Source organism: Trachypithecus francoisi, unplaced genomic scaffold (assembly GCF_009764315.1).
Source record: "Trachypithecus francoisi isolate TF-2019V2 unplaced genomic scaffold, Tfra_2.0 Lachesis_group8, whole genome shotgun sequence".
Lineage (NCBI taxonomy): Eukaryota > Metazoa > Chordata > Mammalia > Primates > Cercopithecidae > Trachypithecus > Trachypithecus francoisi.
This window is the reverse complement of record NW_022681473.1, coordinates 84,023,618-84,042,411: the sequence shown is the minus strand read 5'-3', so window position 1 is coordinate 84,042,411 and position 18,794 is coordinate 84,023,618. Positions and strand designations below refer to the sequence as shown.

The 18,794-nt window shown below is 40.8% G+C and overlaps 1 protein-coding gene across 2 annotated transcripts in view; it reads right to left on the bottom strand.

Moving 5' to 3' along the window:
* HEPHL1 (hephaestin like 1) overlaps nt 1-18,794 on the bottom strand; it is a 79,612-nt gene that overhangs the window by 50,627 nt on the left and 10,191 nt on the right. For both annotated transcript variants that reach the window (XM_033207843.1, XM_033207844.1), the window contains exon 2: nt 9,942-10,186. In XM_033207843.1, the coding sequence (XP_033063734.1) occupies nt 9,942-10,186 (245 nt within the window). The remainder of the gene's footprint in view (nt 1-9,941; nt 10,187-18,794) is intronic.

The following is an 18,794-nucleotide window of genomic DNA, read 5'->3' as shown; positions in this document are numbered from 1 at the left end:
CAGTTGTCAGCCTGAGTTCACAGGTAGCCTCCATCCTGTCATTGATTGAAGATTTAAGGGTAAAGGCACATGCAGCTGAATTGAAAAGGCAGGTCTCAATTTTCCCAGCAGTTCCTGCACAGATGCAGCTGAAGTGAGGTGCTAGAGAGGGTCAGAGAGAAAGTGGTCTGTCTCTTACTATAAGGCCAATTCTCTTTAACTGTGGGACCAGTGGAAACAAGTGTGAACTAACTGAGTGCAGATTGAAGAATCTGCTTCTGTTGAAATGGGTTGGCCTGATTCTTGCCCCCCAGGGTCCTAATACTTGGATAGACTTAGACAGTGCAAGAGGAGCCCTAAACAGAGATCTGAGCCCTGCTGAAGACTTCTTTCTACCCTCAACTTTGGTCCCTTTCAAATATCCAGTGGAATTCTACTTGAAGTATTGAATCCTTCTGGGGCTAAACATGCCTGCCAAAGATGTGTACATCCTGTGTTCCTGGCTTCCTTGTTCACAGACTGTTCTTCTCCAGGGTTCTGTGCCTGAACTTTGAAAACAGATCTGTATAAACTGCTGTTAATAAGTGACACTCAGACCTTCCCCCCAAAAAATGGACAAATAGACAACTCAACAATAATTGTTGAAGATTTCAATATTCAACTCTCAATAACTGATAGAACACCTAACCAGAAAATCAGCAAGGATATAGGAGACTTGAACAACACTATGAACCAATTATACCTAAATGATGTCTCTGGAACATTGCACCCAATGACTGTAGAATATACCTTCATTACAGAGCACATGGATGGTTCTCCAGAGTAGAGCATATACTAGGCATAAAGTAAGTTTCAATACATTGAAAAGGATTACTATCACACAAAGCGTATTTTTCAATCACAATGGAATTAAATTAAATATCGACAGAAAGAAATCTTTGAAATCATCTAAATATTTGGAAATAAAATGATACACTTCTAAGTAACCCACAGGTCAAAGAACAAATCACAAGGGAAATTGTAAAATATTTTGAACTGAATTAAAATGAAGACAAAAATATCAAAATGTATGAGATACAGGTAAAGCCATGCTTAAAAAGTAAATTTAGATTTTAAATCATCTATCTCAGAAATTTAAAAACCTCTCAAATCAATAACCTAAGCTTTCATCTTAAGAAACTAGAAAAAGAAGAGAAAAACAAATCCAAAGCAAGCAGAAAGAAGAAATAAAGATTGGAACAGAAATCAATGAAAAAGAAAACAGAAAAAACAAAATAGATGAAACCAAAAGTTGGTACTTAGAAAAGATCAACAAAATTGAGACAACTTTATTTAGACTGGCCAAGAGAGAAAGAGAACACTAATTGCCAAAGTCAGGAATGAAAGAGGTGATATAACTGACTATAAAGAAATTAAAAGTATCATAAGGAAATATAGGCAACTTTCTGCCAAAATATTAGACAACTGAGATGAAACACACAAATTTCTAGAAAGACACAAGTTACTAAAACTAACTAAAATATAAAAATAAAAAATTGGAATATACCTATAACAAGAAATTGAATTAGTAACTAAAAATCCTCCCTGAAAGTAAATTCAGGTTTAGATGGTTTTATATAAAAATTCTATCAAATACTAAGAAAAATCCATCCCAATACTTTACAAAATCTTTCAGAAAATAGAAGAGTGGAGATTTTCCAATTCATTCTATGAGGCAAGTATTGCCTTGACAACAAAATCAGATACAGACATCGCAAGAAAACTACAGACCAATAACCCTCATGACTTAGACACAAAAATTCTTAACAAAATATTAGTAAATCGCATTCATCAGCATATACAAAGGATTGTATGCCATGGCCAAATGGGATTTATCTCACGATTGCCAAGTTGGCTTAACATCCAAAAATTAGTTAATGTAATAATATATCTCAATAGATATAGAAAAGCCACATGACCATCTCAACAGATATAGAAAAGTAATAAACAAAATCCAGTACTTACTTAGTGAAAAACTCTCAACAGACTGGGAATAGAAAAGAATTTCCTCCAGTCCTAGTTAGAGCAATCAGATAAGAGGAAGAAATAAGGACATCCAGATTGGCCAGGAAAAAGTCAAGTTATCCTTATTTGCAGATGATATAATCTTATATTTGGAAAAACCTAAAGACTTCACCAAAAACTATTATAACTTACAAATTTAGTAAAGTTGCAGGATACAAAATCAACATACAAAATCAGTAGCATTTCATATGACAACAGTGAATAATCTGAAAAAGAAATCAAGAAATTAATTCCATTTACAGTAGCTACAAATAAAGTTAAATACCTAGAAATTAACTTAACTAAGGCAGTGAAGGATCTCCATAATGAAAACTATAAAACACTGATGAAAGAAATTGAAGAGGACAAAAAAATGGAAAAACATTTCATGTTCATGGATTGGAAGAATCGATATTGTTAAAATGTTCATACTGTCCAAAGCAATCCCTATCAAAATACCAAGGACAGTCAACACAGAAATTGAAAAAACATTCCTAAAATTTATATGGAACCACAAAAAAACTAGAATAGCCAAAGCCATCCTAAGCAAAAAGGACAAAACTGGAGGAATCACATTACCTGACTTCAAATTATACTACAGAGCTATAGTAACCCAAATGGCATGGTACTGGCATAAAAACAGATACATAGACAAATGGAACAGAATAGAGAACCTGGAAATAAATCCATACATCTACAGTGAACTCATTTTTAACAAAGGTGCCAAGAACATACATTGGGGAAAAGACAATCTCTTTAATAAATGGTACTGGGAAAACTGGATATCCATATGCAGAAGAATAAAACTAGACTCCTATCTCTCATCATAAACAAAAATCAAATAAAATCAAAATGGATTAAAAACTTTAAGGCCTTAAACTATAAAACTACAACAAGAAAATATTGGGGAAACTCTCCAGGACATTAGTCTCAGCAAAGATTTCTTGAGTAATACCCCATAAGCACAGGCAACCAAAGCAAAAGTGGACAAATGGGATCACATTACGTTAAAACGTTTCTACACAGCAAAGGAAACAATCAACAAAGTGAAGAGACAATCCATAAAATGGGAGAAAATATTTGCAAACTACCTATCTGGGGTTAATAACCAGAATATACAAGGAACTCTATAGGAAAAAAATCTAATTACCAGGTTTAAAAATGGGCAAAAGATCTGAATAGCTATTTCTCAAAAGAAGACATACAAATGGTAAACAAGTGTATGAAAAAGTGCCCAACATTATTGGTCATCAGAGAAATGTAAATCAAAACTACAATGAGATATTCTCCTAACCCAGTTAAAATGACTTTTATTCGAAAGACAGGCAATAAAAAATTCCAGTGAGGATGTGGAGAAAAGGGAATCCTTGTACATTGTTGGTGGGAATATAAATTAGTACAACCACTATGGAGACCAGTTTGAAATTTCCTCAGACAACTAAAACTAGAGCTATCATACAATCCAGCAATCCCACTGGTATGGGTACACACCCCATTTTAATGTACCCCCAAAAAGGGAAATCAGATATCTGCACTTCCATGTTTACTGCAGCACTATTCATAGCAGCCAAGATTTGGAAGCCAGCTGTGTCTATCAGCAGACAAATGGATAAAGAAGATGTGGTACATATACACAATGGAGTACTATTCAGTCACAAGAAAGAATGAGATCCTGTCATTTGCAACCATGTGGATGGAACTGGAGGTCATTATGTTAAGTGAAATAAGCTAAGCACAGAAAGACAAACTTCACATGTTCTCACTTATTTGTGGGAACTAAAAATTAGAACAATTGAACTAATAGAGAATAGAAGGATGGATACCAGAGGCCAGGAAGGGTAGTGGAAAGGTAGGAGGAAGTGGGGATGGTTAATGGATATAAAAAACAGAAAGAATTAATAAGACCTATTATTTGCTAGCACAACAGGGTGACAATAGTCAAAAATAATTTAATTGTACATTTTAGAATAACGAGAGTATAACTGGATTGTCTGAAACACAAAGGATAAATGCTTGAGGTGATGGATACTCCATGTACTGTGATGTTATTATTATGCATTGCATGCTTGTATCAAAATATCTCATGTAACCCATAAATATATACATCTACTATGTTCCCACAAAAATTCAAAATTTAAAAAAAGAAAGAAACTTTCTTTCTGATAAAAAGCTATCTGGAAAAAATGCACAGCTAGCCTCATGCTTATGGAGGAAGACAAAATGCTTTCTTCCTAAGATTGGGAAAAAGGTAAGAATATCTGGTCTCACTACTAATATTAAATATTTTCCTAAAGGTTATAGCCATGTAATAAGTCAAAAGAAAAAAATTAAAGGTATACAGATTGGTAAGGAAGAATTAAAACTCTCTTCATTCACAATGGTGTAAGTCCATATGCAGAAAATTCCAACAAATCTACTAAACATCTACTAAGAAACAAGTTTAGTAAGGAAGTAGAATATAACTTCAACACACAAAACTTAATTCTATTTCTATGCACTAACACCAAACAATCCAAAAATGAAATTAAGAAAACTATTCCATTCATAATATCAACAGAAAAAATAAAATACTTTGGAATAAATTTAAAAAAAGAAATGCAAATCTTGTAAACTAAAAACTAAAACATTATTGAGAGAAATTAAAGACCTAAATTCCATGTTCATGGATTGAAAGACTCAATATTGGCAAGATCACCATTTGTTTTTTAAATGCAGATGGAATTTTCCTACAATTTATCAACCAAATTAATGCGAAGCAAGTGCTATCAAAATCCTAGCTGATTTTTTTTTGGTAAAAATTAATAAGCTGATCAAATATATATATGGAGGCAAAGAACCTAAATAGCAAAAAAGCCTTGAAAAGAATAACAAAGTTGAAGGATTTATGCGACTGCATTTCAAAACTAACTAGAAGTTCACAGTAATCAAGACATTGTGGCAATGGTCCAAGGATAAGTATATAGATCAATGGAGCAGAATTAAGAGCACTGAAATTAACTCCTTATACTTATGGTTATTGATTTTTTTCTTTTTACTACAGCCTATGATTCATTCATCTTTTATCCTCGGGACCCAGAATCAGTGTCTGGCACCTGGTGGGTGCTCAATGAAAGGTTTATCAATGAATACAGACCTTTTGAAAAAGTATATATGGTGGTGAGAAGAAGCAAATCAAGGGTCCCTCATGCCTATAACTAAAGACCTGGCCATTGCTCTAAACTTTCACAAGAAGCCCTCTGGCAGACCCAGGAAGGTTGAAAATCAAGACTTCCCAGTGGCCTGCTGAGATCTGCACACAGGATGGGCAGTGCTGCTTAACTGCCTGCACAGGCAAAGGCGCAGTGTGGAACAGTGGAGAGAGCCCTAGAATGGTAGATAGAATAGTAATGAATAGCCTGTGTCTATCCCAACTCAGCTCCTAATCAACTGTAAGATTTTGGTCCAAGCACATTTCCTCTCTGAGTATTGATGAACTTGGGCTAGATCTGGGAAGCACACAAAAAGTGTTGAGAGAGCACTTACCACATGCCAAGCATTAGGCCAGGTACTGGGAAGCAATGCCCAGCAAGATCCAAGATGGTCCCTGCTCCTGGAACCCTACAATCTAATTTAGAGACAGACACACACGAGGAAGCAAACAGAAAAGGTCCCCTTTACTGTACCAGTTCTTAAAAACTGATATATAATGTGTGTATATATGTATGGGGTACATGTGATATTCTGTTACATGCATAGAAGGTGAAATGATCAAGTCAGGGTATTTAGGGTATCCATCACCTTGAGTATTTGTCATTTCTTTGTGTTCGGAACATCTCAAGTCCTCGTTTCTAGCTATTTTGAAATATACAATACATTGTTGTTAACTATAGTCACCCTATGGCGCTATTGAACATTAGAACTTATTCCTTCTATCTAACCATATGTTTGTACCCATTAGCAAACCTCTCTTCATCCCCCTACCACACACACCCTTCCCAACCTGCTGTTATCTATCACTCTACTCTCCGTCTTCATGAAATCCACTTTTTTTAGCTCTCATATATGAGTGAGAACATGCTATATATGTCTTTCTGTGCCTAGCTTATTTCACTTAACATGATGACCTCCAGTTCCATACATGTTGCTGCAAATGACATGATTTCATGCTTTTTATGGCCAAATAGTATTCTGTTGTGTATATATACCACATTTTCTTTATCTATTCATCCACTGATGGACACTTAGTTTGATTCCATATCTTAGCCATTGCGAATAGTGCTGCAATAAACATGGGGGTGCAGATATCCTTTTGATAGACTGATTTCCTTTCCTTTGAATAAATACCCAGTAGTGGGACTGCTGGGTCATATGGTAGTTCTATTTTTCATTTTTTGAAGAATCTCCATACTGTTTTCCATAGTGACTGTACTAATTTACATTCCCACCAACAGTGTATAAGTGTTCTCTTTTCTTTGTGTCTTTGCCAGTATCTGGTTGTTTGTGTTTTGTGTTTTGGGGGAGGGCATTTTATTGTCTTTTTGATCATAGCCATTTTGGCTCGGGTAAGATGAGATCTCATTGTAGTTCTGATTTGCATTTCCCCAATGATTAGTGATGTTGAGCATTTTTTAAATATACCTGTTGGCCATTTGTATGTCTACTATACCAGTATTAAGTGGGGTTTGCTTTTGTTTTGGTTTTGGTTTTTTTTTTTTTTTTGAGATGGAGTCTTGCTCTGTTGCCCAGGCTGGAGTGCAATGGCATGATCTCGACTCACTGCAACCTCCATCTCCCAGGTTCAAGTGACTCTCCTGCCTCAGCCTCCCAAATAGCTGGGGTTACAGGCATGTGCCACGACTCCTGGCTAATTTTTTGTATTTTTAGTAGAGACTGGGTTTCGCCTGTTGGCCAGGCTGGTCTCAAATGCCTGACCTCAGGTGATCCACTCACCTTGGCCTCCCAAAGTGCTGGGATTACAGGCATAAGCCACCACGCCTGGCCAGTATTAAGTGTTAGGAGATAAACCAACACACTTCTGAAATGGGAGAGTCCTACAGACAGGATAGAGAGAAGGTTTCCTGGGTAAGCAACATTTGAAATGTTCTTAATTTAAGGACCCTGAGAATGTTTTCAGGGACCCTGAGAACCTCTTTAAAGTGGGTTCAAAATTTTGTCCACAGGCTGGGCACAGTGGCTCATGACTGTTATCCCTGCACTTTGAGAGGCCAAGGCAGGAGGTTTGCTTGAGGCCAGGAATTTGAGACCAGCCTGGACAACATAGCAAGATCTCATCTCTACAAAAAAAATTTGAAAAATTAGCTGGGTGTAGTGGCAGGTGCCTGTGGTCCCAGCTACTTGGGAGGCCGAGGCAGGAGGATCACTTGAGCCCAGGAGTTCAAGGCTGCAATGAACCATGATTGCACTACTGCACCCCAGTCTGAGTGACAGCAAGACCCCATCTCAAAAAGAAAATTGTGCACATACATATTTTTCTGGTGCAAGGGCTCATGGCTCTCACAGATGGTCAGAAAGATCTGTGGTGCACCAGTGTTTATAGCAGTATTATTCACAATAGCCATGATGTGGAAACAACCAAAGCATCCATCAACAGATGAATGGATAAACAAAGTGTGGTATATACATGCAATTGAATATTATTCAGCCTTAAAAGGAATTACATTGCGATGCATACTATAGTATGACTAAGCCTTGAAAATATTATGCTAAGTGAAATAAGCCAGACACAAAAGGACAAATATTGTATGATTCCACCTATATGAGGTACCTAGAATAGGCAAATTCATAGACATAGAAATTAGAATAGAAGTTGCCAGTGGGGCAACAAAAGGGAGGAATGGAGAGGTACTGATTAATGGCTTTATAGCTTCAGTTTGGGATGATGAAAATGTTGTGGAAATAGATCATGGTGATGATTGTACAATCTTGTGGATGTAATTAATGCCACTGAATTGAACACTTGAAAATGGTTAAAATGGTAAATTTTATGTTCATATGTTTTATCACAATTTTTTTGAAAAAAGAATTTGTGGCCCTATAAAGCTTTAGAATCACTGGCCTAAATGATTTTTCAGGACACCATTAGCTCTATTAAGGTATGCTCTCCAGAAACGTACGGAGGAAAGAAGACAACCATTAGACTTAAAGATGCCCCTATTTTCTCCATATTTGAAAAGTCAGGAACAACTATCTTGGTACAGCTTTACTTTCTACCTGCAGTATAAATAAGACACATGGAGTCAACCTGAACGCCCATCAGTGATAAACTGGATAAAGAAAATGTCATGCATATACACCTTGGAATACTATGCAGCCATAAAAAGAATGAGATGATGTCCTTTGCAGGAACTTGGATAAAGTTGGAGGCCATTATCCTTAGCAAACTAACACAGGAAGAGAAAACCAAATATCGCATGTTCTCACTTATAAGTGGGGGCTAAATTATGAGAACACATGGACACATAAAGGGGAACAACACACAACTAGCAGAGGGTGGAGGGTTGGAGGAGGGAGAGGATCCGGAAAAATAACTGGTGGGTACTAGGCTGAATGCCTGGGTGATGAAATAATCTTTACAACAAATCCCCATGACACAAGTTTACCCATGTAACACACCTGCACATATACCCCGAACAGAAAATAAAAGTTAAAAAAACTGTATTAAAGAAAATGCATTCACAGTTACACCTTAAAGTTCACCTGGCACAATTTTTGTGCTCATCCTCAACAACTAAGAACTACCAAATCTTGGCTGCACTCCAGGTGGAGGAAAAGAGAGTCCAGAACAAAGGGCAATCCCAGTTGTATGTTCACCATCAGAGTTCTCTCCTCTGGCTGCTTACAGAGACATGGCTGGGGCAGCTGCCACACAAGTTAGGCTGCCTTGGAATATTTGTTAATGCCCAGAAACTCCCCTTTGATGATAATGTGATTTGCCTCAGAGTTAATGGCACTGTGCTGGCACATTTCCCAGAAGCAGTCACCTAGCAGGTACAGCACCTTTCGACTCATTCCACCAGGTCATGAGCAAGAATGAAATACAGGATGCAAAAATTATTTTTGATGTTGGAGAAATACTTGTGTCTCAAAAGTCTAAGAAAGTTGTTTAATATTTTTCAATTAGGGAGGAATCCAGAAACTGCCCTAATGAAACACCTAAAGTACACACAAGAAGGAAGACAGGACTGCTTCACAAAGGCAGCACCAAAAATAGCAGCCTGAAGCAAGGAGTGGGGATCAGCTTCTGTTGATAAAACCGTACCCACCTTGGTGATAGGAGCATGTTGCCCTTTATCCAATGTGCAAATCAGGCATGAGTAAGTGACAAGGAAGAAAGCTAGTGTGCTTCTGGGGCATGGTGGAGCAGGTACTGAGGAGTTTTGTGTCAACATAAAGAAGAGCAAGGAAGAGGAGAGAGAGGAAATAAGGGAAAGAAAAAGCATGAAGGGGAGCCAGGCACGGTGGCTCACGCCGGTAATTCCAGCACATTGAGAGGCCGAGGCGGGCGGATCATTTGAGGTCAGGAGGTCGAGACCAGCCTGGCCAACATGGTGAAACCATATTTTCTCTACTAAAAATAAAAAAAAAATTAGCTGGGCATGGTGGTACACATCTGCAATCCCAGCTACTACAGAGGCTGAGGCAGGAGAATATCTAGAACCAGGGAGACAGAGGTTGTAGTAAGCTGATATCATGCCACTGCACTCCAGCCTGGGCAACAGAGTGAGAACACCTCTGAAAAACAAAAAACAAAAAAAGCAAGAAAGGAGTGAGACAGAATAGGTAGACAGATGGATGCAGGAGACAGAGAGGAGGCAAACATATCCATGTAATCATTGTGCTCCTAAAATCTCTTTAACTCTGACAGTTACCTTACTTATGAAATAGAGACAAGACCGCAATAATAGAGGATTGATATTTACCTTCCGAATCTTTGTTGTAGAAAACGCCATGTGGATGCAGAGAGTAAGGTCGAGAAGCAAAGTTCTTTAAATGAATGACAATCACATCACCCACTTCAGCCCTCAAGATGGGGCCCAGGAATCCAAGCCAGGGAGGTTTGGGGATCTCTATGGAGTAAGTTCCATCCGTGAAGTGTCTGTAAACAGCCTTCTTGTAAATACCACCTATCCTGTTGGGCCCTCTTTCGAGAAATAAGGTTGCAAGTCTAAAAGTAAGAAGAAAAATATTTTGTAATCGAAATGAAAAGAGAAGCCCTAATAGCTTACCATTAGGAGTTTATAAAGCATTGCATGTATGACCTCTCATTTGGTGTTCCCCATAACCTGTAATCTCTGTAGGGCTGGAAAGATTAACCTCAATTTACTAATGTGGAAATGAGATTCAGCAATTAAGTGGTACGCCAAAGGGCACGAGTAGTATTCACAACCAAACTAAAACAAATCCAAAGAACTCTAAAGCCACACTACACATTTGCCACTTTCCACTCAACGTGTTCCCCTTTGCTTTTTCATTTAACTAACACTCATTGCACATTTACTGCATTCCCAGCATGTGGCTAGATGGTGTAAAAAGTTTGTAATCAAATAATGGGCTTAGATGATTAAGCGTCAAGTGAATGATTGATACAACAGATATAGGCTCAACATTTCTAGGAACATAATAGCTCAGGGAGGCCAGGCATAGTGATCCACACCTGTAATCCCCACACTGAGAGGCCAAGGCAGGCAGATCTCTTGAGCCTAGGAGTTTGAGACCAGCCTGAGCAACATAGTGAGACCCTGTTTCTGCAAAAACAAACAAACAAACAAAAGAAAAAACAAAAAAACAGCCAGGCATTGTGGTGGGCCGCCTGTAGTCCCAGCTACCTGGGATGTTGAGGCACAAGGATCACTTAAGCCTGAGAAGTCGAGGCTGCAGTGAGCCATGATCATGCCAGCCTGAGTGACGGAGCAAGACTCCATTTTTAAAAAAAGCAGAAAGTCAGGCATAGTGGCTCATGCTTGTAATCCCACTTTGGGAGGCCAAGGTGGGAGGATCACTTGAGCCCGGGAAGTTAAGCCTGCGATGAGCCAAGACTGCACTACTGCACTCCAGCCTGGATGACAAGAGCAAGATCCTGTCTCAAAAAAAAAAAATGGTTTGGAGAAGGAAAAGAATGCTATGGGTACAAGAGGTCAGACAATTGCAAGAATTAAGGAGAAGTAGGATTGGATAACGAAAGGGAAAACTGAGGACACTAAGTGGGACAACGGATGTACAGTGAGGAGGAAGCAGTACAGATGGAATGGGAAGAGCAGATTATAGGCTGATGCACAGGTCTAGGAGGTGAGGAATGAGAGATAAGGATGCATGTAAGTTCCAGAGATAGACTGACAAGTTTAATTCCGGGTTGGAGAATTTAAAATTTATCTTGGAAGCACTGAGACTCACTGAGGTTTTTCACAAAATGGGTGACATGATAATCACGTGTTTAAGGACCATTCTATGGCAGTGGTGTGCAAGTTTTAGAGGAGTTGAGCAAAAGGCAGAGCAAAGTTGAGGGGCAGAGAGACTGTTATGAGACCAGAAGGGGGTGGTGCAATAGAAGAAAAGGAGTGGACATGAGAAAAACAGAATTCTAAGACTTGAGATGACCAGGTGCCCTCCTGAGAACCTGGATGTAGGGCAGACTCAGTCCCTGGTGTCTGGGAGCGTGAAACAATAGCACTGCTTGGGAGTTGCTAGACAATCTTCTCCTGGAGAGGTGAAGCCCCCTTCCCCACTCTCAGTCTATGTGCTTAGCATGGAGCTCCCATCCTAGCTCCAGCTCTGTAAATACTGGCTTCTGCTTGAGCAAAAGCTCCAGCACTCCTGGGTGCAGTCATCCCAATGTAGCTGTGTCCCTTTTGGGGGCAAGAGGCCACATCTTACTCTGAGACACACTCCTACAAGTGTCCGTGCATTTAGTCTCTCTCAGTTATCCAACAAACATTAATTATATCAAGCCCTGACCTCAGTACTAGGGATATGGAGGAAAAAAGACAAAGCCCTGCCTTGAAGGAGCCCCTATTCTGGAAGGGAGAGTTATGAGAACACAGATTACGTTCTGGGGCTTCTAATCTGGAGTCAAAGATAGGTCAGGGGAGGTTTCCTTAAGGAAATAATGCTTCAGTATACTTTCAAAGAAGAGTTACTCAAGTAAAAGAAAGAAAAAGAAAGAAAAGAAAAGAAAGAAAGAAAGAAAAAGAAAGAAAGAAAGAAAGAAAGAAAAGAAAAGAAAGAAAGAAAAAGAAAGAAAGAAAGAGAGAGAGAGAAAGGAAGGAAGGAAGGAAGAGAAGAGAAAAGAAAAGAAAAGAAAGAAAAAGTTGATGTAGAAGACATTTTAAAGTTTTGGCAACTTGGCACCCACACTCCACTCTTTGAGGAGTGAGGAGTGTGCCGAGAGTGGGAGAACACACCTTTCCCACACTCGTTCTCTGTGCTTTGGGTGGTGCTCCATCCCCCAGTCCCACCGATGGAGCAAGTGCCTCAGGCTAGCCCAGGAGCATGCCAAGTTTCTCTAATAAGCTGTTGTTAGGGCAAGAATTGTGATCCAGGCCAATTGATATCATTCATCCCCCAGCCAGCCTACTCTGGGCCACCATGATTAGTTCAGGGACAGCCACAGTGTCTGGTTGGTTAAATCCGAGAAAATTCAGGGACTTGTGAAGCATCTCTTTCTTGTGTACTTGGAACTGGGACATGAGTCTGGAGCTTCAGGTCACCATAGAAGGAAGTTTATCTGAGAGTTGTTTGTTTCTCTAATCTCTTAAATTTCGCTATTGACTTTTTCCCCTCTAATCAACTCCTACTTGTTTTCATCATCGTATGACTGTTTCTTTTCATTTTTTTTCTGTTTTTATTTTATTTTCTTTCACTTTCTATTCTTTCACTCAGTTCCAAGAATTTAATCATTCGTATAATTTATTCAAAAACTGTGTTAAGCACCTATCGGGAAGCTCTTCTCTTTTCTACTTTTCTGTGCCCCTAATATTTTTTCTGTTTTTCTTTTCTCCTTCCCAATTGTTTTCAAAGGAAACCTATCCCAGCCTTTCCCAAAGGAATTAATGTCTAACAGAGTATTCAAGCCACCCACTCTGGGCCAGAATGAGCAATTCATGCAGTTCTGTTCATTCCAGGTCCACCGTGAGTGTTCGGGTAATTCTAAGGTGGGTAGACCGTTGGATCTAGAAGACTGTAGAAGCTCTATTCTATGGCATTGGAGCCTGAAAAGCTGTGAGATGACTCAGGCTTCCCAAATTCCTCTAGAGTGTCCTGCACCAACTCTTCCCATCCCTCACCTCCCTCAGCATAGGGCACAATGATCCTCTCTGATTCTTCTCTCCCTTCTCCAAGTCAGAATCCTAGGCAGATGCCTTGGTCAGGCACCCTTGTCTAGTCCCAAGCCCCAGCCTCAGACATCAGCAGGTGGAGCTATAAACTTATTGACCCTTGGGGTTCAGCCTTTAACTGTACCTCAGTTGCATTCCTATTCTGTCCAGAGACAGACCCAGGGACAGTGCTCCTTCTGAGGTGGACATATTTCCTGGACCAAAGTATATAAAGTTTGTACTCATGTATGATTGTGTCACCCTAATGAAACAAGCCCTTGAGGGCTTCCGTGAACTTCAGGCATTTCAGTGGTGGTATAAAAGAAAAGTAATAAATAAAATTAAATTTAAAAGATACTTTCATGACCACTCTGGAGAGGGATCAACGGGAAGGCTCTGCCTACCTTTGTCATAGACTCTGGCTGCCCCCATCACCCTGCATGACTCCTTTAAGAACTCTGCCAGAAGATCCCATGGGCATTGCCTCTGTTTCAGTCTTGGTTAAGCTTGAAAACCATTCTGCTGACTTTCAACAAGTACAGATTGAGGATTTATAGCGTGCAGAGTACTGGGCCAGATGTTTTGAGTGCAATAATGAAAAAGGTACAATCTCTAAATAAGTATGTTTGTAGTCAAGAGGAACAAAGCCTTCGTTACCTGCACAAAGGAAACGCTAAGAATTGTAGGAACAGAACATGTTATGGATATTTAGGACAGAGGGAGAGACACCTCAATACCTTGCTCAAGTAGAAGGAACAGCTTGAGAAAGGTGTTGAAGTGAGAGAATTAGAGGTCAGTTCAGGAAGTCCCAGGCAGCTTTATAGGACCAGAAAATTTGCTAAGAGTGAAACTGTGGAGAAATTTGAGTGCTGGGCTAAGGCATTTAGATATAATTATATCTTCAACTAAGAGCTACTGAAGATTCTTAAACTGATGTATTTGACCAGATCTGTGTCTTGGGAAGATAATTTTGTAAGGATCCCATATCTGATTCCTCTTCATCATACCTGCCCACATGATTTTTCTCATCTGCTTCTGCTCACTGGATCAAGCCCCTTCCTTCCCCTCCACCTCTGAACACTGAGTCATTACATCTGTATGCTCAGAAGGGCTCTGTTTAACTTCATGCCTGATTTCAGGGGGAGGGTGTTATTCCTTAGTATCTGATTCAGCTGGGCCTCCTACTCCCAGTGACCCAGGGTGGCATCTACTTGCCTGTCTAGTCTGGGACTTTCTTTGGTGAAGTTTTATTATCTTTCTTTACCTAAATGTCATCTTTTCTGCATTTCTCTCCCTTCTTTCTGACAAGGTGCAGACCTGCTGACAAATAGGGTTTACAGCCACATTCCTCTGTTGATGGAGTCACGCCAGGTCTGATAGCCCTTGTATTAAATAATGAATCTTTGTTAGCTTCATTAAGATTGGGAAAAACACTATAGATCCAAAAGATAAAGAGATCTTTTCAGGGCTTCATCTGCATTTCCTCAAAGAGATGATCACGTTAGTATACAATGACTCAGGCACAAACTCCGAAGCAGCTGCTACTCCAAAGTTCCTAAGCAGTCTTAGTAATAAATGGTGGCTTTTCCCACCCTGCAGGTTTTCGGGATGATAGAGCTAGAGGTCAACGTGTGGAGTAGCCTGGAATCCATCCCTGCATGGAGCAGAAGACGGGAACAACCCTAGAAGGTGGAAGAATCACTTAGGCAGACGGAGGAAAGGGCACCTGAGTCAAGCTGGGGAGAAGGATCCACAGGTTCAAACCAAAGCAGAAAAAGTCCTCTTTGAAGCAACAGCTTTTCTCTCCAGCCTCATTTCCTCCCTGTTTGCCCCAACTGCCAGGTCCCCGTGCTTCTGCCAGATCAGACACTTTCTTCTTGGTACACACCATGTCCTTTCAGCATTTTAAGACTTCTGCACATTCTTTTTCCTGGGCCTCCATGGTCTTCCTCATTCTCTACTTGCCAAGCACCCTTTGAGGTAGGTTCACACTCTTCCTCTTTTCCTCCTGTCTACATACACAGTGCTCTGTTCATGTGCTAATAATGGTACTCACCAAAGTGTGTTACAGTGAGTTATGCACATCTCCGGTTTGTGAGCTCATTGAAGACAAAACCCCTTTAAACATCCTTTTTATTCCTAAGCCCCAGCAACTTGCCTGGCAGAGTTGGTGTTTAATGGCTTTGGCACTCAAAAGCAAACAAACAAGTGTGAGTTTGTCCCCATATTGGTAAGCTAAAGCTGGGATAGTGTTGCAAACTCTATTTGCTGAAAAGCATAGATTGCCATATTTGAATACCCTCTAGGTCCAGGATAGCCAATAAATTTTACCTTGTGCACCAAATCTGATTGGTGGCAATTGCTTAGAAAAGAAGTCAAGGTTGAGTTCACTGAGAGAAGAATGCCATGATCCACACTAGATGTCTCCTGTGGATATGAGGCTGGGGGCACTCCAGGCATATAGTTGCTCTTCTTGCCCTACACAAATGGTCAGGCCACACAGTACTCCAGAGTCTTCGAGTCCTCTCTACACCTGGATGACACCATATCTTACTACGGGGAGAACACACACTGAATTGTTTTCTCATAGTGGCAACGGTTAGGGAATAAGCCACCCATATTCATTTACTAGGCCCTCCTTATAACCAAAATACATAAAGTATTTATCTAATGATTCCTGGGTCCAGGGTACAGTTTATGCCCATCAGAAAATATCCAGTGAACATCTCTCAGAAATTCAACATATGAACCTTGTTACCAGCAGCAAATTCATACGGGCCTGCAGCAACCTAAATCCTTGCCTCCTCAGAAGAAAGAATTCAACGAAGGGGCATAACGCAGAAGGAGAGACCGGGGCAAATTTTAGAGCAGGAATGAAAATTTATTAACAAGCTTTAGAGTAGGAACAAAAGGAAAGAAAGTACACTTGGAAGAGGGGCAAGCGGGCAACTTGAAAGACAAGCGCGCAGTTTGACCTTTTGACTTGGGGTTTTATACGTTGGCATACTTCCAGGCTCTTGAGTCCCTTCTCCCCTGATTCTTCCCTTGGCATGGGTTGTCCATATATGCAGTGGCCTGCCAGCACTTGGGAGATGAGCATGTGCAGTGTGTTTGCCAGAGCTGTACGCATGCTCACGTGAGGCATTCTTCCCTTACCGGTGGAATGTCCCTGGAAGGTCATATACCAGTTAAACTCTGCTATTTTGCCCCTCAATGAACTTGCTTGAGCCCATTTGCCTAACTCCTGAGATCTTATCAGGAAGCTGCTGATCACCAGTTTCAGGTTTCTTCTATCTATACGGAGACTGCCTTTCCCTGGCACTGACTGTGACCAATTATTATTTTAGAGAGACAGTTAACAACTGCCTGCCCATCGCCTGATGGTTACCTAACATTCCTGGTCAGGCAGACCCCTCTCCTGCCCTGCTCATGCCTGACTAGCTACCTATTATAACAATCTTTTTTTTTTTTTTTTTTTTTTTGAGATGGAGTCTTGCTCTGTCACCCAGGCTGGAGTGCAGTGGCCGGATCTCAGCTCACTGCAAGCTCTGCCTCCCGGGTTCAGGCCATTCTCCTGCCTCAGCCTCCTGAGTAGCTGGGACTACAGGCGCCCGCCACCTTGCCCGGCTAGTTTTTTTGTATGTTTTAGTAGAGATGGGGTTTCACCGTGTTAGCCAGGATGGTCTCGATCTCCTGACCTCGTGATCCGCCCGTCTCGGCCTCCCAAAGTTCTGGGATTACAGGCTTGAGCCACTGAGCCCGGCTATTATAACAATCTTATAGGCTTCAGTTTGCTGGGTATGCCTCCCAAAAACTGTTGGGACCTGCTAACAAATGGGGTTTACAGCCACTTTGACATTTTCTAATTTGTAAACTGAAGCTTACAGCACAGCAAAATTAAAAAGAAAAGAATTTAAAGCGAGCACAGCAAGGTTTAAAAGTCAAGCTAAAAAGTGATTATCACTCCCACTCTCTAACCAGCTGAGGTATCCAGCCTGCCCCAAACCACCTAATAAAACCATAAGCCAGGTCAAAACTATCAGCAACAAAGCCTCTTTTAATGAAGCAGACCCTGGCCTCAGAGGTTGGAGAATCCCCCAGGGTCTTCAGCTGAGCCAGATTAAGGGGTAGAGCAGTTGGGTCTTAGATCTAAAGGGTACTGGAACATCACTGGGGAGCTGGAAGCATTGCAGGGTGAATAAAATTCACTGGAAATGACATTGAAGGTGGAGAAAATTGCAACCTCTGGAACTTCTGTGGGGTAAGCATTGTATGTCATTGGAAAGGAGGCTTTGGTTAGCTGTTTGAGATGGGGTTTGGGAGGTGGGTAAAGAGACCCCAAAGGTTATGCTCGAATACTAACAGGTGGCCACAAAAATCTGTTCCAAGGATAATTGGTCCAGTGAACTGTAGAGTGGACTGCTTTTTGCTTGCAGCCAAAGGGAGGTAAGAACGGCCACCACCAGGCCACTTTCTCCTCTCCTCAGTACTCAGCCTCTCCTATAGATGAAGGAGATCCATGCTATTTATCTGCCCAAAGCACCCAATTATTAACCTTCCCAGGGTTAACCCTATCCCACCCTTGATGTGGAGTCCGTGGTAGGGAGGAGGTCCTGGGACAAGAAGGAACCCATGGGTGTAGAACCCCCATGGAGAAGCCAGAGATGGGCCTGACTAGAGAAGAACCCCAGGAATCATGGGGCAAGACCTCCCAGAGGCAGCAGCAATGCTTTCTCTCCCCCAACTACTAGGTTCAGCTTCCAATCCAAACAATGTGATCAAGACAGGAATCCTGTTTTAAAAATTAGAGAATGGTTTTGATAGCAAAAGCCTGGAAAGACCAAAATGTTCTTCAACTGCAGCTGGGTAAATAAATGATGGCATTCATGCCACATACCCATAAGAAAAGAATAAGGTGGTCTACAAGTACTAATATGGCATGATCACCAAGACGCTAATAAAAAAAAAGCAAATTGCAGAGCCGTATGTAAAGTATTATCCCGTGTGTGTGTGTGTGTGTAACGATGCACATTTACCTATATGCAAACAATACATCTGGAAAGTGACCAGGGAAACAAAGTGTTGCCTCCAGATTATGAGACTGAAGCCACAGGTAGGAGGGAGGACAGATGAGAATTTTACTTTCATTCATTCTCTTTTATACTGTTGTGATGGGAGAGGCAGTTATTCTGTACCTACAAATTCAATACTAAAAACAAGCTCATATTTTATTGAAAAAAAGAAGTCCCAGGCTGTTTGGCCACCAAGGGGCCAACATTCTCTTGCATGCCTTCTATTTCTAAAAACAAAACTGCCACAACAAAGGGTGTTATTGGATTGAGTTGTGCTCTGCAAGGGGATTGGCCTCTGGAGCAGAGAGCATGGCATCTGCTCACTGAGTTGGAGGGAAGAGAATCCCTGCTCAGTCTCTGGCTTGCCAACTCTCCTCTCAGGCATTGAGGC